This window comes from Ammospiza nelsoni, chromosome 1 (assembly GCF_027579445.1).
Source record: "Ammospiza nelsoni isolate bAmmNel1 chromosome 1, bAmmNel1.pri, whole genome shotgun sequence".
NCBI lineage: Eukaryota > Metazoa > Chordata > Aves > Passeriformes > Passerellidae > Ammospiza > Ammospiza nelsoni.
Genome location: NC_080633.1, coordinates 122,726,913 through 122,750,904, shown reverse-complemented (window position 1 = coordinate 122,750,904; position 23,992 = coordinate 122,726,913). Strand labels below are relative to the sequence as shown.

At 40.1% G+C, this 23,992-nt stretch overlaps 1 protein-coding gene across 1 annotated transcript; it reads right to left on the bottom strand.

The window, feature by feature from the left end:
* Positions 1–29: 29 nt before the first annotated feature.
* On the bottom strand, positions 30–20,604 carry PI15 (peptidase inhibitor 15). The gene is made up of 5 exons (XM_059486350.1): positions 20,332–20,604; positions 4,910–5,028; positions 4,558–4,690; positions 4,275–4,390; positions 30–517 (listed from the first exon to the last, which is right to left on the bottom strand). The coding sequence occupies exons 1-5, from the start codon at positions 20,602–20,604 to the stop codon at positions 382–384; spliced, it is 777 nt and encodes a 258-aa protein (XP_059342333.1). The 3' UTR covers positions 30–381.
* Between the last annotated feature and the right edge of the window lie 3,388 nt (positions 20,605–23,992).

Sequence of the window (23,992 nt, the reverse complement as noted above, 5' to 3'; positions counted from 1 at the left end):
CACACTCCATTTTTGAAGCACAGTATTAAACAATGACCCTTCTCTTGCTAGAGTTATTACTTTTAAAAGGAAGTAATAGTCTGTCTTCTGATGTGCTTTTACTATAATCTAATCTTCAGGAAGCTACACTTGCTAAGATTAAAATGAGTTTGCTCTCCTTTAGCAAAATGTTAATCTGAAAGGGATAATGTGAGTTGTAAATCCCGAAGTGTTAAAACCAAATTATACTGTACTTTGAAAGCTAATTATACAAAAGCATACAAAAAGAAAATATCAGAGTATTATTACAATATCTCTCTATATATAATATGTGCAAAATTCAATACACAAGGTTCTTGTTACTCATCTGTGGGTTTTCTTTAAAATAATGTTAACCTTAACTTATTTAAACCAGTATAAGTAGTTTGATGTTACTCCTGGGAAACAAAGATTGTCGATACAAGAACCTCCATAGCTTGGAGGACAAGCTGAACATGGAACTCCAACTTTATATGGTGCTTCTCCAATCCAATTCCCCCTGAAAATAAAAAAATTAAATAGAATGCTTAATAATTTCAGAGTGGAAGAAAAAAAATCATCAACCATACATGCTTTGAGTGATTAAAGTTAATGTCTCCACTGATGTCCCATAAATGCTCTGTTACTAAAAGCATGACATTAGTTTATTGCTGTAGTTTACTGATAAACATGGATCTAGCAATTCCCAAGAAAGAGCGGAATTATGACCATGTGAATCCAGGCTAGTAATATCCATTCCTCATCCTTTAGTCTCAGTGGTGAAGTCTCAGTCTTCTTGGTTTTACTACAACCAAGTGATTTTTGGTTCTCTGATCTCATGAGAGAGAATTTTTTACTGGGGATCTATATTTATGAAAAATAGCAAAATGAACAATTGTGCAAGGTTTTCCTTGAGCACGTTTTTCTCTGGCAGTTCTCTTAAAAGCTTGTGCTTTGCAGATGGATAAACAAACTGAGTGAAACCTTACTCTTAGGTTGCACCAGCCTAGGTTCACATGGTGAAGCTCTGAGACTGAATTCATGATTAGAGAAAAAGGAAGAAAAAAACTATTAAAAGGAACTGGATTGGGGCATTTCCAGAGGTCTCACAGATGCAAATGAGAGCAGAAGTAGGGTGCTTGGTGAAGAGAGGTGTGCAATAGACCCTAGGGAGAAAGGGATACAAAGTCTGGAGAGTGATCATGTGAAAAGAGGTAACTCTGAAACATCTAGGAACATCTGAAAAACACATCCAGACTTAAAGGGGTTTAACTAAACCACAGACTTTTAGAGAATCATGTAACACTCATGATGTAGGCAGAAAGTTAAAATTAGATTTTTATTTAAATGTTATGTCTCACAGAGCAGAGAACTTTCCTTTAGTTTGCATGTGACGTGGAATAGCAGTGAGTAATGCAATTATTTATGAAACATTTTGTCATTCCCCACCTCCCAGCCAATAACACTGGATCAAAAGCCTTAGTCTGGGTTGTGCCTTGGAAGAAAATAGGAATCTCAAATAATTTGCTCATTCCTACTTCTCTTCCAAATGTGTACAGCAGATTAAGTGCTCAGGAAATATATTTAGTCTGATAACAGATACGGAAATTCAGAATTTGCTCAAAACTGCTTTCTGCTTCATTTTCTATGCAACACATGGTGGATTTGTGTGAGACCACTAGATATTCTGGGGACTTTCTAAACTGCAATCATGCTCCTTAACTGTAGGGGGTTTACACTCATTTCAGAAGCATAAATATTTTTCCGTGTTACAGCATGGCATCAGGGAAAATTACTGGAGTTCTAAATCCTAAATCTTTGCCAAATTCCAATTTTAGTAACTCAGATTGGGGCTGTCATATTCACTCCCTCTTTAGAGGAGCTTCTGGTGTGCTGGTTACTCAGAAGGACACAGACTTTACTGAGTGGCAAAGAGACTTCTGTGTGTGCCCAAGGACCCTAAGCCTCAACTCAATTAAATCTAGAAATACAAAATTAATCCAGGGAAGATCATTCAATATAATTTTTGTGACTCTGCAAGAAGTAGATGTGAAAATCATGATTCCACTTCCTGTGACTGAGAGGTCTGCTCAGTATCTCACATAGAGAAAGAGGTTGCAACTTCAAGCTTTGGTTAGCTGTTCAAGAAGCTGTGGGATTTTTAGATTCAGAAAATATAAAATGTCATTAATTCATTGCTAGCTGATACACAAACACTAAATTAGTTTCCAAAAATGCCTTATGTATAAATCCATTTTATTCCAATATATGAAAATGAGATAAGTATTCCAGAAAGCTTATAATTTTAATTTTTTTTCAAATTAAGATAGATTAAAAAATTGTCTTAGAATCTTTGATTTCATCTTGTCCATGTTGTGGAGCTATAAGTCAGATAGAGTCTTTGCTGCCTATTCTTTGCTCCCTCACATTCACTTCTTACCATTCTTTTCCAGTAAATATTAAAGACAAAAGGACAGAGAAATCTCCTTGATTTCAAAAGGTGGTTTTTCCCCAAGTAAATTTTCTTACAAAATCCTATCTCTTTTTCAGTTGCAAAACCTTTAAAAATTCTTTTTACTCATGTAACGGGTACAGTAATGACATATTCTTGCATATTCTTTACCACAAATGGACCTGTGCCACTAAGAGATTATGGAAAACATGCTCAGTTAATCACACTCAGGTTCCTATACAGAACTGTGTCTTTGCCCAATGCACAGAGAGAGCAAGCAGCCACTTACACTGTCTGTGCAGCTTTTGCAACAGTGGTGAAAACCAGACTGCAAAATGAAACTCTCCCAGAGCCACACTTTACTGATTCATTCTGCACCCAAAGGCAAGCTTGGGATGATGTCTAGGAAATGCTGGTAGAAAATTAATTTCTGCATTTCAACCTAACACTGACATATGCAAGTTATGGGATATATAGCCACCTATGGGTGTCTGTGAGCTGTATTTTAACAGACCCTAATATGGAAGGCAAGATGAGATAGATTTGCACCCATGGAGTTTAGGCTGATGGACTTTATGTGAAAGCAATGCTAGCATGGTCATAAGCAAAGGTATCCTTGGGCAACTACATGCATCAAAGAACGAATTACAAAATGCTTTGGGTTGGAAGGAACCTTACGGACAAACTAGTTCCAACCCCATTGCCATAGGAAGGGAACCTCTCACTAGACCAGGGTGCTCAGAACCCCGTCCTGTCTGGTGTTGAATGCTTCCATGGATAGGGAGTCCACAACCTCTCTGGGTACTGTGCTAGTGCCTCACCACCCTCACAGCAAAGGATTCTTCCTAATGTCTAATCCAAACCTACCCACCTTAAGCTAAGGCCATTCCCTCTTGTCCTATCTCTACATGCCCTTGTGAAAAGTCCCTCTCCAGCTTTCTTGTATTGGTACCCCTTTAGGTACCAATAGGTTCATACAAGATCTCCCTGGAGCCTTCTCCTTTCCAGTCTGAACAGCCCCAACTCACTCAGCCTGCTTTCATAAATGAGCTACTCTAGCCCTGATCAACTTGGTGGCTCTGCTCTGGACCTGCTCTAACAGGCCCATGTCTTTCTTGTGCTAATAAAGACAGAATTGGAAGCAGCTCTCCAGATGGAGAGCAAAGTAGAGGAAAAGAACTGCCTGCTGGGCACATCTCTCTTGATGCAGCCCAGCCTATGGTTGGGTTTTGGGGCTGCATGAATGCCCTGATAAGTCATATTGAGTTTTTCATCTACAAACACCCACAAGTCCTTTCATCTACAAACACCCACAAATCCATCTCCTCAAAACAATTTGTTCTCTACCCAGCCTCTACCTGTGCTTGGATTAACCCAATCCAGGTGTGTTTGGCCTGACTGAATTTCATAAGATTTGCACAGGCCCACCTGTCAGTAACTCAAGAGCCTGATCTATGGTGGGATTGCTTACCTGAGGAAGTCTAGTCCACCATGCCTATCTATAAAAGAGTGAAGAAATAAAGAATTCAAAGTAAAGTGAAGTCAGCACAAAGAAGGAAGAAAATACTACTAATAATAAAAACAGCAATAACAGAAAACCAGTTTTTTGTTTTGTTCCACACACATCAAGTTGGTTCCTTTTCCTCCTTGTACACTGGAGCCACACATTTCCATACGTTCACATGGAAAGCTTGAACAAAAGAGCAGCCCACAGAAAAAGCACAAAGAGAGGTCATGCTGCCGAAAAAGGAGTAAGCAGTCCTATGAGAGGACCAAAACATGCACAAAGTATAAAAATAAACAAAAATAAAAGAGAGCAACTCACTTTGGGGCATAGTTGCATACCAAGTAAACAGCTCGCCGCCAAACAGATCCCCAGACGTTCATATTGTGGCACGTGTGGATTGCGCAGCCTATACGATTGGAAGTGGCCCAAACCATCTGAATAAATATTTATTATTGGTGAAGTCCAAATTGAAAAGGAATACACATATACATATATTTATAGATATACACATACACTTATTTGAGAGAGAGAGGGGTATAAATACATCATAGGAAAGTTTAGCTTTGGACATGAGGTTTTGAATAGAGGAAATTTATATAACCTGTGTGTAATGGGTGCACATGGGTCCATAACATCGCATCGGGCACCTAGGGTTGCAGTCTTGAGGATAAGGGAAAGCATAATCCTTCACCTCATCATACCATGGCTTTACCAGCTGGAGAATCGATCGATATCTGGAAAGAAAAGAAAGAAAAAAACATCATTTTAGATTTTGCTTCACATCACCAGAGTCACAGTATTAAGCAATAATATTCTTGAGTCAAATGAACACTGACAGGTAGAGATATATTCTATAGATATAGATGTAGAATACTGGAGGACACCTGCATCTATCCAAGATCTGGTTTGCTCAAAGGCTGACAAAATAATTGCTTTGTAGGCTAACCTCTTACCTTCCAGTTCTTACAGACAGGTTCTGGCCCAAAAATCTCAGAAGATAGGAAGGACCATGGTCCCAAATGCATGTAGCAGCCCAAGCCTCAGCAGATTTGGCAAGAGTTTCATCCCAAACCTGACAAAATAAAGTATCCTTAACAGTAGAACAGAAAAAAAGCATATAATGATCATAGTGCTAGAACAAAAGAAGCAAGTACCTTAACTCACAAATATACCATCATGATATATCACATCAGGAAATAAGAAGAGAACTGTGGAGCAGCATGTACAGAATCCAGTGGGATTTGCCCTATCGCTGGACAGAATTCCCTCCCATATCATTAGAGGAAGCCAAGTATTCTGATCTCTCCCTTTTTTTCTGAAAAGCCCTTCACCAAACAGGCATTCTCCTACCATTTTCCCTTCTGTGCTGATGAGATCCATGTGTGGAGAGGAGTGAAATGTTGGCTGGGACTCAGACAGAAAGTGAAGGAGAGCAACACAGGGAATAACAATCCAGCATAGGTATTACATACCCCACAAACCCCCAACACATTTGGAACAGGACCTCAGGAGTATCTATAGCCAGAGCCAATGTGTGTGGCAGCTCTTCATATTTGAGGTCACAAGGTCAAGAAAGGGATTCCACAAAGGCAAAGACTATGGATAGTTTCCAGGTACAGTATAGATTTCACTACTTTATTCTGCACAGGAACTGGCATTGCTCACTGCCTGATATAAAAAAGATAACAGCTCTGTAAGAACAGACAATTTGACTTCTTAAGTTCTCCAATGTTTGAAACATGACAAGTGAACTTAAACACTGTCTCTTTTATATGCTTTCCCTGCTCAATTACATGCTTGATTTGTAACTCTGCTGTTTTCTCCACAGCAAAACAGGTTTGTCTCAGAAATAATGGAGATATTGGCAACAGAAACTACTGCACCACTGGAACTCCTGATAAAGATATCTCACTGTTACATTACAAGAGCACACAAATCCTAGTATATCTTAGTGTTTAAGGGATACCCAAGTAGGCTGTAGATTCTGGAATTACATGTATATTTGGAATACCCTTCTTGGAGTGTTTAGGTGCAGAATAGTTGTAGTGAATTGCAAGTAGAAAGGCAGAGCAGAACAGAGTAAAGTTGTTTATATAGACCATCAGTGCTTTTTAAACACAAACACAAACTCATATATCTTGAGTGGTTATGAAATAAAGAGTATGCTCTCTGAGGCATGAGATAAGAGGCAAAGTCAGAAATTAACTTATCAAAAGGTAAAGTGGGCCACATCACAAATATTTTCTGTACTATGAGCTAATAATAATTTTTAACACTGAATTCAGTTTTAATTTCACAAACCTGAAGAGTGAAAAGACTGATCATTGACTAGGACAATAATTCATGCCCTGACTCTTATATTTTGTGACATTTCTCTTAGTGAGAATGACAAAATTTAGTAAATGTTATGAAATTTCTAGACCACTGAACCACGCTTTTTCAAATACAGAGTGGATAAGGTACCTCCTCGATTAATGATGAAGAAGCACAACAGAGACCAGTAAATTCTCCTTAACAGAAACCATTTCCCACTCAAGTGGAACCACCTTAGGGATGGTAAAATGGATGGTGCATAAAGAAGAGAAGGCCTATTTTAGACCTGTTCAGAAAATTTCCAGGATGAAGTCAAATCAGACTGCTAGTACAAGGACAAAAGACAGAAGTCCTAAGAAGAAGAATGCTCCAAAGGAATACTCTTCAAGCCAGGGAACTGGCTTCAAGGCTAACTTGGTTAGACTTCAGACCTGAAAAATTATGGGCATTTCTTGGAGGAATTGGAGATAAAAAATCCAAAACCCAGGATATGCTCTAGGGCCCAAGGCGAAGAAAACTGTGCATAGACATTTCTTCTGCTTTGTGTCTCTGCCATTAAGTTTACTAGCTGCATGTGGCCGGTGTATAAAAACCCCTTTATAATCCCTGTGGTACAGCAGTGGTCCCAAAAAGAGAGCTTAAAGAGTAGGTACAAACATAAAAGAGTGTCTGGGGAGTGTGTCTGAGAGGCTGGGGCCACAGCCAGTGTTTGGAGCCTGCCCAGGCCCAGGGGAGCAGAGGAGCTCACGGATCCAGCATGTGGGGCCAAACACAGCTGCCTGGTGTGCATCCATAAGGGGCTGCTCTGCCAGCACTGTGACACCCCATAAACACCCTCCTTTGCTGGGATTAATCACACTTCTGGCACGAGTGCTCCTGCCAGGAGGCTGAACATGAGGTTTGCGTGCTTGCTCCCAAGTGCCCTGTCTGCACTCCCACAGTAATCTAAACGCACTCTGTGTTCGCACAAAGAGCGCCAACATCTCAACTTCCACCCAGCACATTTTTGTGCGCTATTTGCCTCGCAAAATAGCATGTTAGGTGTTTGAAAAAAATGTGAAGAATGGACTAGGTTTTCACTATTAACACTAAGCAAGGCACAGTTCCTGCCTTGGATAGCGAGGGCATTTCTAGTTCACTTTTGTTTCTCAGCTTCGTTTCTGGTTATCAGGAATCAGCTGCAGCACTGCATTGGTAAAGCTTTGAGTTGTGGTTTCTAACTCAGTTAAAGTGTTGTGAGTTTGTCATGTATAGTGCACTCTGCGTTCCATTATCTGTTCACTCTTGATCCCTCTCTGGACAAATTTTTGGCAAACATAAAAAAATAGAAACAAGGAGAAGGAAAAATAACTACTGACTCAGGGATAAGGGGGAGGGGTGCATATGCAGAATCTTTAAATTTCCTCCATTCCTTCATTAGCAGGCTGGTGAAAAGTCTCTACACAGTCCCTTACAGCTATGTAAATCACTTGTGTTTCATGGGAGAAGTTGATTGCCTCACCTTCCTTATTTACTTCATTTTTTCAGATGAAAAAGTGGTCTCAGTCCTTCTAGGAATAGCTCTAGATGATCACCAGCAGAAGAGAATACATAAGGCAGATCTTACAGAGTCTTTCAGCACCTGAAGTGAACCTACAAAATAGCTGGAAAGAGACTTTTTGCACTGGGATCAAGTGATAGAACAAGAGAGAACTGGCTTAAAGCTGAAGGAGGCTAGGTTTAGATTGGATATTAAGAAGAAATTATTTGGTGTGAGGCTGGTGAGGCAATGAAACAGGTTGCCCAGATAAGTTGTGGATGCGCTATCCCTGGGAGTGTTCAAAGCTGGATGAAGCTGTGAGCAAACCAGTCTAGTTCCTGCCCATGGCAGCGGGGTTGGAACTGGATGATCTTTAAGATTCTGTCTAACCCAAACCATTCTATGCTTCTATAAAAAGGCAAACAATTAATAAAGGCTGAAAGTGAAAAATATTATCTCATTGTGAACCAAACTATTATAAGAGACTGACATTAGTTCACCTTTTCAAAAAAAGTCTGATCCTGAGTCCACAGTTGTACTAACTTTTATCAGAGTTCAGACCCCCTGTTTTGGGCATCTAAGAGAACAGAGCAAAGACATTTGGATTTTAAAGCCGTGTGGTTTCATTATGTGTACATAGATAAATAGCATACCAAGAAATACAAATATATCCTAGAAAGAGAAACTGAAGTAACTTGAAAGTGAGAGGGACAGTTTCTGTACAAGGAGAAATTAAAAAGCTCAAGTTAATCAGCAAAGAATTTAAAAGAAACTGAGTGATAAAAAAAATTACAAACCGAAATATGGGCAATGCAGTGTTCCTATTAAACACATCCAAAAAAGCTGCCTGACATGAACACAAAATTGTAAAAGAGAAAAAGGAAAAATATTTCCATACTCAGTGGGTTAAGATCTAAGAAGGTGACTCATCCTGAAATGCTGATCATGCAAAGTCCCAGTGCCAAAATATGATCATCCACTCCCTGGGGACAGTTAATCTCCATTTGCTAGGTTGCAAGTAGTTGAGGAAGAAGTCACCTTCCATCCAGTATAAAGATGCCCCCCAAACTCCAGATCACTGATTTAGTTCACCATGGAAACCTCCCCACTTCTCAACTGGGTCAAACTGAGCCACAACAGAATTAAAGCCTGTCACCACACTGCCACCGACAACTTGAAATGAACATCCGTTGGCCAATTTATTTTTCTTTCTTGAGCCAAAGATTATTTTCCTAGAAAGCTCTCTGACTGTGCTCTCTGTACTGCTCCCTGCAAAACAACACTTCCAAACTACATCTCAAGGAACAGGGCACTGTTTCTACACGGGGAGTTTCAACATCTGAGACCACTTCATGAGGCAGTTCTGGAGTGTTCTCTGCAGTCACACAGCATGTGCTTGCTGAGAGTTAGGAGTAAAATCTTAGCACTAATAAAGTCAGCAGGAATTTTGCCAGTGAGCCAGAATTTAATCCTAGATTTTGCTTGTTTCCCTCTGTAAACAAATAGTAAAATATTTAATCCCCACAATGTGTAATAAGCAATACAGTGTAAAACAAAATCTCTTTCACGTTGAATGAAATTTCTCGAAACCCAAAAAGTGGGCTTCCTTAACCAAGGAAAGCCTTTTAATATTGTGGGTCACAGTTGCCTCATACATTTCCTTTTTATAGCTGTTTCTATAGCTGTCTCTCAGTTGCTCTTAGATAATTTCTGTGTAAAAAGGATGAAATTGTCCTTTTGTGCTTGGTTGGAACTGGAGGTCCTTGTCACAACCATGTTCTTATGTATTAAAACAATGGTGAAGCTGAATAAACATCCTGATGATGAAAAAGAAAAGAAAACAACTACAATATTATAATGATCTGTTCACGACATTTGTTGAAAAAACACTGGCTGTTCCCTTCCTACTTTGATACCTAGGTTTTAATTTGAGGAATTGCATACATAACAATTTTTAACTAAAACTTAGAAACATGGTTCTGCTCATTTTCATTGCAGGCAGAATTGTAGTCCTCAATCATTTAAATGGAGCAGCTTTTTCTTGACATTCTGCTCAAGAAATGTCTTAGGAGACAAACCCATCACTCAAATGACAATGACCTCTCCTCATCTCTGCAAGTAGTCTGAAACTCTTATTAATGGCAACAGATAGCAAGAATTTGTGATCTAAATGCAAAGGGAACAGAATACACAGCCATACACTGTATTCACTATGTTCCCATTCTGTGTGGTTATCTGTGGGTAAACTGGATGTTTACAGAACCACTTAAATTTACAGCCTTCATTGTCACAAAGAAAATATGAAAAAAGTTTGGTAAGTAGGAGTGCTCCTTCCCTCAAAGTGGACAGATTGTGAGATAGAAGATGTGGGCTAATTGTGGAGTCCATAAAGATATGCTTTTACCTAGTAGCCTAAGGACTGTGCTAATGATCATTGTAAAACACTCCAGCAATCCAAACCTTTGTTTTAATTCTTCTTTTGCCATCATGATCTTTAATCTTTCCCACCACATTTTTATTGCCAGTAACTGGGAAGCCCTCCTAACTTGAAAAAGAGCACAAGAGAACCTTAGCAGAGCATTGCTCTGGATATCAAATACCAGCAGCAGCCCTCAGTGCCTCACTGTTTGTGTTTGGACTGTTTGTTGTGGGGTTTTTTAAACGACATATCAGCTAAGATAACACTATGCATATTTCCCAATGGTAAAACAAGTACTTTAAGCAAAACATACACATCCTGGTCACTCATTACCTTCCTAGGAGTTCCCTTAGTCAGGGCTGCTGCCCATAGTGCCAGGACAGCTGTGGTGTTACCAGACCTCAGCTGGCTGCCATCAACTCTACAGCTGAAGTGACAAACACTGGGTTGAGATGTGAACATAAATCCAGAGCAAACAGGTAAAGTTCACTGTTTTAACCACTCCTTTCTGCAAAAGCTTCTTTACACAAGTCTAGTTACATAAAGAGATGGCAAATGAAATACTGGGATACACAATTTGAAGAGAGTTGCATGGTAGCACTTCTATATTTTGAAGCAATAAAAAGTGGCAATTTTTTTTCCAGTCTTGGCATCTTCTTTTTCATTTATATATGTTTACTGTGGATTCATATTAGTGATATTCAGATTGTTATTTCACACAAACAGATCTCTAGCGATTCTTAGGCATCTCAGAAAGATGGCCAGTACGACCTTCTTTTAGCAATGATCAATTAAAAATTAGCCTTTCCACCTCAAACATATTATTTTACTCTCCAGTAGCTCCCTGCTTCTCTTTGTTTGCCTAGTTGAAGATCAAAAGCTCTCACTTCCAGAATGGCAGCAAGCGAGAGAGAAGTAAACCTTGACTCAAGCAATTTTTTCCTGTGATAAAAACACTGTGAAGCCAAGGGATGAAATCCAACATGTCCAGTCCATCTGTGCAGCTGCATTCCACAGCTGCTCGTGCAAGTCCCAGGGTGGATTAGCAGATGTAGGCTGCTACCCTGCAACACACAGGTCCTGTCCTCACGGGTCACCCAGCCTCGCACCGCTCACACTCGCGCGTGCAGCGCCCGTCTCAAATCCCACAGCGGCACACATTTGCTCCCCTTCTCTTTCATATAGTGAGACATGCAGCATTTTCAAGTTTAGAAACTTTCTGTAGGACTCCCACCACGTCCACTACCCCAAATCTGGCAGAAAGCTTAGTAAAACAACCCAACAGCCCTTCTGCCTGCATGCTTTCACAGCAGAATGACTGACAGAGCCTCGTCTTCTTGCTCCCACTTTTTTCAATACATACGGTGTAATGAAAACATATGAGCTCATTGGAACTTACACAGAGATGTGGCAAACTTTATATATTTATTTAGGCTCTGAGATCATTTGAACCTTAGGCTCTCTCTCTCTCTAAGAATATGTTTTTGGTTTTTTTTATCTCAACGACCACCTGTTAGAAACTTTTGTATGTTTATTGTAATTGGTGCCTACGACACATGCAGGTACTTTCTCATGTGCATTAGGTAATAATTAGAAAGTTTATACAGAAAATTTCCAGTCTACCCTCTAGAGAAAAAATATCTGGATGGGAATGACAGCTCCATATGTCATTCTTCTGCAAATAAACAGAGGGTTAATACATCAAGCTGCTTGTCCAACAATCCACTGCAACTCAAAGTAAAACTGTGCAATGTTTTATAGTAAATTTACCCTCATATATCCAAACCTCCAAACATCTGAGTCACACTAACCTCCAAACCTCCAAACATCTGAAGGGCTCTGTATTAGAAGGTCTGGCTCAATCCAGGCATCACCAGACATATTCCCAAGAAACCTCACTGCCAGAAATACTTTTCTTATGAAAATTCAAGCCTGTGTTTTACATAGAAGCTTATATTCCTGGGACTCTACATGGTGCAAACACAAAGTGCTATCATTTGAAGATTTACTATGTTACTAGTAATTTTTTTACTAGTCAATTTTTTTTTCTAGTTACTAGAAATTTTTTGTTCTTTTAAAGGTTGTTTGAACTTCCTTTCATGTTTGGCATCAGGCTTTCAGACAATAAGAAATAAAGAAAATTGGTATGCTGTCAGATTTAATAACAATAAGCTTCTCTGATATGCTATTATTTGTTTAGCTTTTGGAAAAGTTAAATATCACAGCTATATATCTTAAAATATTCAGTGCTTTTCTAACCTACTGCAAGGACTATTTTAATTGGCAACAGCTTATCTTAGAAGTGGTAACAAAAAGGACCAAATTCTAGCTCCGTGTCACCCTCACAATTGGTCAGAAGTCTGAAAAGGAGCATGTCTGACCTATATCATTTTAAATATGATCAGAACAAATTGTATTTTCTTAGAAATACAAGACGGGAATGAAAATGTGTTTATTTTGTGGTGCTTCATTTCTCTTACATATAGAAAAAAATATATTCTGCTTTTCTTTGTTATTAACCACTGAAGCTTTCCATCAAAAGGAAAAATGTTCTTAATTTCTTTAAAAGTTCTCAAAGAAAATACTATTTTCTAAGTAGCTCTAGCTGAAAGATATGACACCATGACTTAAAAGAAAACACTCAGAAGCTTCCTCTTTCTGCAGAATAAAGAATAAGAACAATAGTTCTTTATTCTCAGAAAAAGAAAGCTCAGTTTAAGATTCTTTCTCTTGATACAGATTAACAGACATCACTGACAGATAGATGTGCAAAACCAGTTAAATCTCAGTTTCATTTAAATAGACCTCAGACCCCATTCCAGGGCACCTGCAGATGCATTAATCCATGGAGGAGCCTGAGCTGAAGGTTCTGTGCACAAAAGCAAGCAAGGGGCTATCCTGGGGCTTCCATCTGTTGCTGCCTCTAGGATACACATTTTCACAGACCTGTGATAGACTATTTATCTTTTCAGGTAGAGAAAGAGGACAAAAACTTTGAGAGGTTTAAGGTTATTATCATCTCCATTCATGTATGAAACAAAATATTGTGTACTTTGGATCAAGATTCTTGTGAAAAATGCCCTGTCTCTGTTTTTAGCCAAGAAGTTCAAGAGGTGCTACATTTAATAATAAAGGAATGTCTAATTCCAAGGCCTCTGGGCAGGCTGCTTTTCTATCTGAGACTTTACTAAGTTGTTTTTTGTTTGTTTAAACTTCTAGAAGGTTTTCTGCTAATACTAAATTTAAATAATGTAAATATTCTTTTCTAAAACACCATCAAGATGGATATTTTAAAGTTGTTATGCATAAAAATTGGAACAGAGCTCTAGTACCAAAGCAAGTTTAACACAGTCACTCTTTTCCACAAAATTTTATCAAGACAGCATTTTTGGGGAAGTTCTTCAGATTCTTCAAGGAGTACTTTCTAGGAAGGGCCTTTTCCATTCAACTCTTGAAGAGGTCTATCATTCACTCTGAACATAATAGATGGCTTTTGTACTTCTTATCAGTAATATCCACTGGGATTGGACCCTAGATAACACCAGTTACTGAGACTGAACAGGCTTTTCTAGCTTTCTGTCAATGAAACTGCAGGAAAAATGGGCAACACCCTACATGTCAGTGATAGCCAAGCAGTTCAGTGCTGCCTTACTCACACTGGTGCACTAGGAAATACGTAAGTGGCTGAACTCACCTGGGAGGCAAAAGAGAGCTAGGTAAGTCTATTATGCCAGAATCAGCAGAAAGTAAGCTTCATTTACTCCTGCTTTCTCTCTGTCAGTGGCCATGTTGTGCCTCCACTGCAGAAAAAGGCTGAGTTGCTGTTGCTGTGAAACAAGTGCTTCCTTTCCAGGCTGTGATGCAGACAGACACCATTAACTGTAACCATGTGAGCCACATCAGTTCCCTACATATTGTTTTAATTTTCTGAGAGGATCGCTATTCCAGAATTCATTTGCCCATGATCCCCAGGCATTCCTGGTGCTGCGTTATGGTACTAGGCAGAACGGATATTAATTGTCTAAACAGAAAATTGAGTGGTAGGAGGCAGAAACTGGAACCAGTGAACTCATTCCACCATTGTACTCCTTTCATTTGTTATTACCTCACTTGTGAATTCCGAGCATAGAGCAAGCAAAAAGCCATGGCAGACTGGGGGCCCACACTGGAGAACCTCCAAGCATCTTGAGCTCTCATCTGTCAGAAGACTGAGGTGGAATTTACACCTGCATTTATTTTGTGCTCTAGCATGATGAAAAGCATATCAAGAACTTCACACCCCGACTCGTCATCTGGTTACTTTATTCAGGCTTCACTATGTATATAGGATTTAAGGGAACAGGGCTACTGAATGGAAAAAGTATGCTGCCAGTAACTTCTACAGTAAATTCTTCATTGCATTATGGCAGTTAGACATGCACAGTTAAAATGATGGCCCTAATCTTTGACATCCAAGGCTCTTGTTGACTAATTTAACTAAGGAACTGTAAATGGAGTGCAACTGTAACTTGATCCAATTCACAGAAGTATTGTAATGACACGCACATGCAAATTAAGGAAAGATAATATGCATCTTAATGCCAAGAAAACTGCCAGTAAATATGTAAAGGGTAATTTTTTGAAATGAAAAAGGACAGAAATTCTATTGGCAGTTTAAAAATGCATATAAAGATTAATTATCTGAGCTTTAGAGGGAAATATTTAGGTTAGACATTTGGAAATAATTTCTATTCCTAAGGTAAAATATTTGCCAAGAGATGTGACTGAGACAGCATCACTTTAAGTGTTCAAGAGTAGACAAGATGAAAACCATATGTATGTAATGCAGAAGGAAGTCCTGCAACAGGCCAGGGATAAAGTACATGGATTAAGAGACTCTATCCAACTCATTAGACATAAATCTTGAAGGAACTAGCCCCGCAATCCTTACTCACAGACATGTATGATTGCAGTGGGACCATGTAAATAAGCCAGGGCAAATGACTCAAGAACAAAATGTCCTTAAAGATTTAGAATGGTCTGTAAGAAACCACAATGAAAACAGTAAAAAAAAAAAAAAAAAAAAAAAAAAAAAAAAAAAAAAAAAAAAAAGGTAAACAGGTTGAGAGGTTTATTTATGAGAAATGCTATTGAATTGGAGAGAAAACCTAACTCACTCTTTCCATGTCCATACAAAAGGCTTTTGGTACTAAGCAGAACTTTGGAAAACTTGAAGTAGGTTTTCTGGGTTTTTTCTGACTTTGTCTTACCCATCACTTACTGCATAATCTCAGTATATTTTTAAGATCACCTTGACAGCAAAAGAATTTTATCAAGACTTTTAAACTTAGATGTGAAATAATAAGGAAGTTATTTGCATTTGTGAGCACTTACTGGGTTATACCTTGCTTCTCTGACCTGACTTTGGAAGTTACCTGCAAATTTTCTGGGACAGGAAGTATCCAAATACATCACCTTGGCAAAGAGAGCCATTCCTGGGCCACACAGAGCATACATATTTCCAGCATGACACACGTGGACTTCTTCACAGGACTACAGGAGCTTCTTTTTGAACACAGCTACTTTTCTTCTACAACAATAGGTCGTTTCCTTTGTTTAGTCTATTATGGTCTTTTATGTGGATTTACTAGATATTAATATACTGAAATTCTCCATTCTCTTCCAGTTCCTGTGCCATCAGCTCATGAGAAACATTAAATAACTCCTGGGTAGCCAAACTAACTCATTTCAGGCTAGTCTGGGAATCTTTTACTACTTTGAGTTCTACAAAGTGAGTTAAAATGACAAAATTTAACCAGGGGCAGACTTTCCCAAATATGAAAGTGCAGTTACTGAACAAAAAAGAATTGAAAGTCTGTCTGAATATCTTTGGTATATCAGCAGGCTCGAGTTTATCTAGAGCACTTTTTGCACTTAAAATCTTCAGCCAGCATTCCACAAACATGTTTTTGAGTATGCAATCCTGCTGCCTCTATTACACTTCAGACATGCTACTGCCAGTCCACTCATAACTATGTTGATCCATACTGGGCTCAGGACTCATCCTTGCAGATCCAGCAATGAAACTACTCATGACTGGCCTTTGCTATGGCTCTTCAACAACTTATTCAGATCACCTTAGAGAACTCTTAAATCAAACAGATTTTCCCATTTTGCATGGGAATGCCATGGAGGATGGTGCTCAGTGCTCATCAAGGCCCACTAATATAAGTTACTGCTTCTGCATGTAAAGATTTAAAGAGCATGTCTGTACACAAGCACCTGCTTGACCAGCTTTTGCACAAACACAGTGATGTGGGATACAACAAAGACCATACAGACTTTCAAGAAACTGGCCTCAAGTGGGAATGACTGTAGGAAAAGTAAAAATAACTTCTGATCCTCATAGGAACAGATATTTCGTGAATTAATATTTTGGAAGCCTAAAGATAGTGCCAATGCACATTAAAAGACTTTTTATGAGACTCAAATTTCAGTTTGCAATATCTTGAAAATATTTACTGGCCTACCAAATTGCTGAGATCTTCCAGAAAGGCAAAATAGGTCTCTATAATACAGAATTAGCATTCAGAAAAAGGGATTTCTTCATTCACATGCTTCCATTGGAACTACAGATGTTCATACTTTTCACACTAGACAGCTGCTGGCAACTCTACACCTAACTTTTTCTGAATCATGAATTTTATGGAATCTTTCTGCTTTTTCCACAAAAAACATGCAAAGACAAGCAGATGATTTTCACCCTTTGTCAGGCCAGATGTATGGTGTCATCTTTCTTTCTGCAGGTATGCCCTCAACTTTTAAAGCACAAGCAAAGACTTTGTCAGGATGAGGAAGAAAAAGGTCCAAATTTAAAAAAAAGGACTCACTAATTCTGCATTACAGTCCTGGAAGTTCTTGTTTTCTTTCATTTTCTTTCACATATATGCTGACTAGATTTGTACGTGTAGAAAAACTTCCAGTTGAAGGCATCAGTACCTCCAGAACCAAAAGCTGGTTGTAAAATCTAACAGCTGGTTGTTAAATCTAACACATTGGGTGCCAATGTCCCGACAGAAAAACTTACCAAAGTGTAACTGGCACAAGACACACCAGTTTCTTTCCCTGGGGACTGATGCAATGCCTCCCACCATGTTGACTCCCCAGCTGTCTGCTTTCGTGGGGGGCTGCACGCAACAACACGCTGGGGCGGCACTCAGACCCACCTCTTCCAAAGAGATCTAGAACGCTTCCCAGCTCTGCTTATCTGAACTTCCCCTGCCCAACCCATGTGCATTTAAAGCTGTTCTTCCACACCTCTCATCCAAAGTCCTACAGTACATAAACCTTCGAGACAGTAAGGGCAAAGAAAATAACACCCAAGGAGTCTGAAGTATCTGCAGCTGCACTGGACATGTGAGAAGCAGACTGTATCAAGGAGAGGAAAAGAATGTGTCAAGTAGAAAAGCCCCAAAAAAGGTTGGGTGTGGAGAACTGGAATCACAAGAACCAAACCATGAAACCAAACCCTGAAGGGGTTTTATTTCCACCCAGGAGGTGGAAATAAAAGCAAATGGAACTGCACAGAAGTGAGAATGTGATACAGTAATTAATAAGAACAGCTCCTAAAAGAATTAGGAAAAAACAGCAAAACACAATTTACTATGACAGTGAACATAGAAAGGATGAAAAAATATATTTTTCTAGTTCTTCAAAACTGCTTAGTTTTTCTCTGTTTCAACACACTTAAAAAGATTTCCACAATCTACTGCATCTGTAAGCAATTCCAGTTCTCTAACATGTGACATCCGTTTTAGTCATTGTTAGGGAAATTGGGATAGGCCATTTTTTTCACTATCCCAGAACTTTTCCATAGCATTCAGGAAAGGAACACACACTCTGTAAGGTTCTTTCAAGCACAAATACACATTGTCTGTTGTTATCGACAATGTGTTCATTGTCTTATTTATGAAAATAAGTATTGAGAAACATAACATCTTTTTTTATATAGCAGCAGCAACCTCATGTCCCTGTAAGACACAATAGATGCTGCACCACACACTGAAATTATTCAGAGACCAAAGAATGGACAAAACAAACTCAGTTACTGATAATGGTGTTTCCAGTCTCAGTATGGCTTACAGCACCCTGTCATCTTCCAGGCCTCCCTACCAAAATCCTTCTGTAGTCAGAGAGGTAAGAAGTTACACAGATGGTGCCAGGACCACAATGCAGATGGCAGAGCACACCCTGTGTGATGCTGCTCACTGAGCATTTTTCTGCTCTGTAGTTATATGGGACACACACAGAACTTAGACAATTTTAAAAGAGAATTGTTGGCAGAGGGGTGGCTGCCATTTGGGGATTCAAGCTCAAGTTGCACTCTGGTTCATTACCTACATAGCTTGAGGTGCTGATCTGAATTCTGCAGCATGAAGTCACAAAGTACTTTCAGACCAAATGTAAAAGAAAGCCTTCAGTCCTTGCACTTGAGGCTACTGTTGGGGCTGATGCTGCCAGGAACACAGGTACATCCCATGGCTGGCTGCTACTGGCAAAAGCAATAGTAAGAAAGGCAAGGAAAAGAACAGGAAAAGAACAGCTGTAAAGAGCATGACTTCAGTCTTGATTTTGTATCTATGTTGCAGTAAAGCTGCAGCAGAATACCCACCAAAAATAGATAAAATCTTAGCATCAGTAAAATCCAGGAAGCTTGCTTTCTATTTGCAAGGGTTCCTTACTGAACAGGCTAAGAACACTGCACTTACAAATCCCTTGGGAATAGGAAAGGGTGCTGGCTTCACTTAAGCAAACTGCAGGAGCACATTTCTAAAACACACAAGCCAAGGAAGGGTATGGTAGGCTGCCATTCCCTCAGACATTACAACAAAATTTATTTACACAGAGTCAAAGGAAACATCAGTGGAGAGCACAGCAATGAAAGTGATGACTGAGCTTGACTTCTGACCACTCTGTCTCTGACCTTTCCACTTAACCAGAATTGAAACTCAGCCTATGGTCTTCATCCTGCAATATTCTGAGACCACTCACCATTCTGAGGTGCTGCTGGGATATGCTGAACAGATTATATGATGAAATTCAGATTTAGGTAACATCTGTGATAGAAAGATGTCCAAATTGTTAGTCATTAGCTGCTACAAAGGAGGAGCTGTTATTACTGATATCCCCATTTTATGTCAAGCTGACGGTGTCCTGTTTCTGAAACCTACTAACTGTCTACTGTCATATGAGAAACTGTGTCTTTAGCGTTTATTATGGTGCTGACACAACTTGTCTGTGCTTTCAAAACACCGTGAATACCTCAATTACAATGTAAAAAAAAAATGTTGGACAACCTATGTTTAATATTAGAGGCCCACATTATGCATGTATGCAAAGTTGGAACACGAAGTAGCAAATACTGCTTCAGGCAGTAGTGCTAAAGCAGCATGAGATCACAGTGAATGTCTAACTTCTACCATACCTGCAGGAACAGAAATTTCCCATAAGTATTTTCCAATAAGGAGAAAATGTGCCTGCCACATACTTTTTTTGAGCGCATTGAAATCCTACACACTAGATAAACCTTAAAAAGCAGCATTGCATTTGATGGAAAGATAAAGGTATTAGGTGAACACAGAAAACATGCAGTAAGAAAAACACATGAAGAGGAGACAGATGAATTACTTTGCAAACAGTCTTACCATATTGCTTCCATACATAATATGTGTGAAATAAATAAGAAAGGTTCATTGTGTGTCTTTTTGCCCACATCAAGGCAATGACTTTCAGTGTACTCCACAAAAACTATGGGGGTAATGATCAGCACTTTAACACTTTGGGTTGCCTGTGATCACATACAATTCCTCAGGCCAACAAGCAGTTAACTCACCACTTCATTTATTTAATTGGGACTACACATGGAAATGAAAATTGAACAGGGCAAGTAAGAGGTTCAGAGTTCAGCATTCAGCTTTTGCTTGCTGAAGTTAATGCAGCTTGAAAAACATAAGGACAGAACATTTTAGTAAGCAATAATAGATTTTAAAAAATTTATTTAGTTAACTAAACTATTACAATTTGTTTAAGAAAATCAGGTCACTGATTTACAGTTTGTTTTACTCTGAAATAAACAGTTCACTTACCATGTATTCCATGTTGGAAGCAGGTGGGAAAACTTTGCCTCTGACTTGATTATGATAATCAAGAATGGCAATCATGTCATTCTGTGAAATGTAGCGCTTCCGCCTGGCTTTGGGAATTTTTGCAGAGTCCAGATGAGCTGCCAAAGCTGTCTTGATGTCAGTGAAATTATTGTCTGACAAGAATAGGTCAGTGGAGTTGGGTAACACTAATGCACTTGTTTCACAGAGAATGGAAAATAAGAGAGAACAACTGATTGCAGCAATTACTGTCATTTTGGGGCCAAAGGAGACAGATCGACCACAGAGGTACTCTGCTTTAAGTCAGGGCAGTAGAAAGCAAATCTGTAGAAGAGAAGATACCAAAGATGTGATTCTGTACATCTGTGTAGCAAGACAAAGTGAACAAGCAGGCTGTCAGAAAAATCATTCTGTCAGCTCAATCATAAAAACAAACCAGGCAGAACACGTGTTGCTGAGCAATTTTCAGTAACTGTATTAAGTGATGATGGTCTTACTACAGCACACCAGATGAGGTATCCTAATGAAGTACATGGTCAGAGCTGGTAGTATTCCTGAAATAGTGACAGTGCAATCACAGCCAATCAGTCCATAAACCACACCACAGATCTTAAACAGGGAGACTGCAAGGAACCTCACATCATGTTTTCTACAGAAAATTAAAAATACATCCTAGGCTATGCCTACCCCATAGGCATGGAGTGTTTTGACACAATGTGGCAGACATAAACCAGTAGGTAGAAGAAAACATAGCATGAAAGCAGGACATCTTAGAAATAGCATTCAAATCTTAAGTTCACCAAGTGTGATGAGCATTGATAAAACTGCATGCAAAGAAACTTATGGAACTGAATGGCTTACCTCTGGATAATACCAAGAAAAAAAGAACAGAGTCTATTGTTCTCCCAGTATATATAGCACTCTCCTATGTGATGATATGAACCTTTGTGAAGAAGTGTCTCTTATTACAACCCCCCAAAGAACAAAACCGTGCTGGTTGTGAAGCTTCTGGCCAGAGGAGCCGCTGACAGCCTTTATACGTTCCGGGCTGTGCAGCAGCGCGGGCAGTGTCGCGGCGGGTCCCGCTCGGCCGGGGCGGGCGGGAGGGGCCGTGCGAGCCCACGGCAGCCATTGGGTGGCACCCGGAGGGTGGGCGCTGGGGGGGCTCGGTCACACCCCCGCCTGATGCAGCGCAGAGAGGCAGCCTGAGAGACTCTCTACTCGGCGTTTCCTACCTTTTTTTTCTTTTTTTTTTTTTTCCCCCTCCGCGGCTGGTTTTCTCCTCATTTCCCGAGCATCATGCTGGCTCGGGAAGCGCTGTTTCTCGCAGCTCCACGAGCCCCACGGCGCAGCGCGGAGCGCAGAGTTTGCAAACCTGCGTTTGTTGTCCCGGTCCCAGGACTCCGTGCACCGCCGTGGCCCGGCCCGGGCCGGCAGCGCGGTGTCCCGGGCCCCGGCGGGCAGCCCGGGCCCCGCTCCATCCATGGCCGGCACGGCTGCTGCCCAGGCCGGGCCCCCTCCGTTCGCCCCCTTCTCCTCCTCCCTCGCCCTCTGCCCTCCGAGGCACGGGCAGAGCTCCGGGCGGCCGTGGCCGTCCCAAAGCTGTTACCTGAACGTCTGCCAGTGGGAAGCTACGGGAGCGGCGGGACCGAAAGCTCCCGGCGGTGCCAGGGAGACATCTGTTTCCCATTAGCTAGCCTATAGCTGGAATTCTTTAAGCACAGAATGGTCCAGCCACTCACACGGCGGAGCTGAGGGCACAACACCGAGGCCATGACGAAAGCGAGCGGAGAAGCAGCAGCAGCAGCAGCCAGCAGTTGTGCACTGGGGCAGCGTATGGGAGCTGCACAATGTCAGGCTGACCCCCACCAGGGCTGGGCGACCTGGGGCAGCCTGTGAAATGGGGCACTTAAAAGTGCCATTACACCGCTTTGTGACATCATAAAGGAGCTAGGAGAGAGAGACACGACAAGTTAGATGTTACACCAAAACTTAGGAGCGCTCAAAAGTTTCAGTAGCTCTGTTAGAGAAGCAATATGGGATTTAAGTATTAGGGAAGTGCAGTCCAGTAGTTGGAGCGCAGGGCTGGAAGCCAACACTCACGCTCTCCTTTTGGCTCTGCTGCTCACTTGCTGTGTGGCCTAACCCAAACCATTTAATCTCTGCGTGCAATCTCTACAACAGTATAATAGGCTTCTACAGACATGTCGTAAGGATCAAATGACTAGTGTTTGATAGTGTACTTTGTGATGAAAGGTGTTAAGTATAAAATATCATAATTAGTTACGTTACTGTATGTATGCCCAGCCTGTCCAAAACTGCTACTTAAGCTGCAGGTATTCCTTTGCATGATTATACAGGAAACTTGAAGACATAATTTGTCCTTGCAAGACTAGATGTTGGATGATTCCTTTCATTCAATTTTCTTTCTTCTAAAATGAAGTTCATATTTGTTCGTGATAATGTCAGGAACTGTCTTCCCATTGTTTGAATACAATAAAAATTCTCAGCTCCTTTGAATTGCCGCAGGTCCTTTGATTTCATCTGAGCTGCAATAAGTTATCAAAGGGAAGACAGCAACTTAACATGTCAGGAAGTTCAGAGGGTAGATTTTACTAGTTAGTCACATTTTAGAGTGCTATAATTATTTCCTCATACCTCATGGCAGTACTTGGAGGCTCTTAGGATACAAGGCACTATACATAACAGCAAGGATATATCACCAAATGTGAAATAGCCACAGCTTTCACGTCTGTAAAACTGAGCTGTACTTCCCTACAAACAGACCAGTATATGAGAAAATTCTTTTATTTCTCTTACCGTCTAATTATTTGTTTCTATGTCAACAAGCAGTCAGTGCAGCTACTCACCTAAATGTTTTAAAAAAAGGCAATGAGCAAAGCTAATAAGCATTATTGCAAAAAGTTATTGTGAATGTGAAAGGTTCTTGGGTGTGAGAGTATCTCACCCCAAGTGTGTTGTACTGCTCAGTTGTCAAGAGGGAGTTGCAAATAGTGAAGACATGATAGTAACTCTAAAGCTTGGCAAGTCGGATAGCAAAGACAATCACACGCACATGTGCGTTCAGTTTTCTTCTGGAAGAGTTAATCAGTAGAGATGGAATGAAATTTTGCAAACAAGACTAGTGAAGCCACCCTGAAGTTTTCATGAAGGTCTGTGCCAAGGAGAGGAATGTCTAAAATGAAGAGGAATAAAGAAAAAAAACATCAAAGACATCTGCAAGGAGAAAATTAAGAAGTGGATGGAACCATGTGCAACATACACAAAAAGAACTATTTCCTGACTCTTCAGCCATCTCCTAAAATACAAAGCAAACAATCAGACCTGTGATAAAAGACCATTATGGGCCAGAGACAAGAGCATTAGTAAGATTTGGAATGAGTCAAAATATCTGTAAACCGAATTAAGAAAAGAATGTGCCAGCCAAGATGCCCACAAAATGGTTACTGAGCAGTCTGGAAAAAAAATAAAGGGCAATAATTCTTGTACTTAATGTCGGCAAATGTTACCAGTGAGAAAAGTTATATAATCAAGAATGAAAAAGAATGTAGGAGAAACTAAGAAAGAAAAATAACTCAGTTTATCTTCTGAAAGACTCAGTTCTAGGAAATGGTCTAGATTT

What these genes read in the sequence shown, in the direction of transcription:
- PI15 (XM_059486350.1), bottom strand. Translation starts at nt 20,604, where the DNA reads ATGACAGTAATTGCTGCAATCAGTTGTTCTCTCTTATTTTCCATTCTC. An exon ending in CTTCCAACATGGAATACATG is followed by an intron (nt 5,029 to 20,331) that starts GTAAGTGAACTG and finishes TTATTTTGTCAG; the next exon opens with GTTTGGGATGAAACTCTTGC. An exon ending in GTATGCAACTATGCCCCAAA is followed by an intron (nt 518 to 4,274) that starts GTGAGTTGCTCT and finishes TTTTATTTTCAG; the next exon opens with GGGGAATTGGATTGGAGAAG.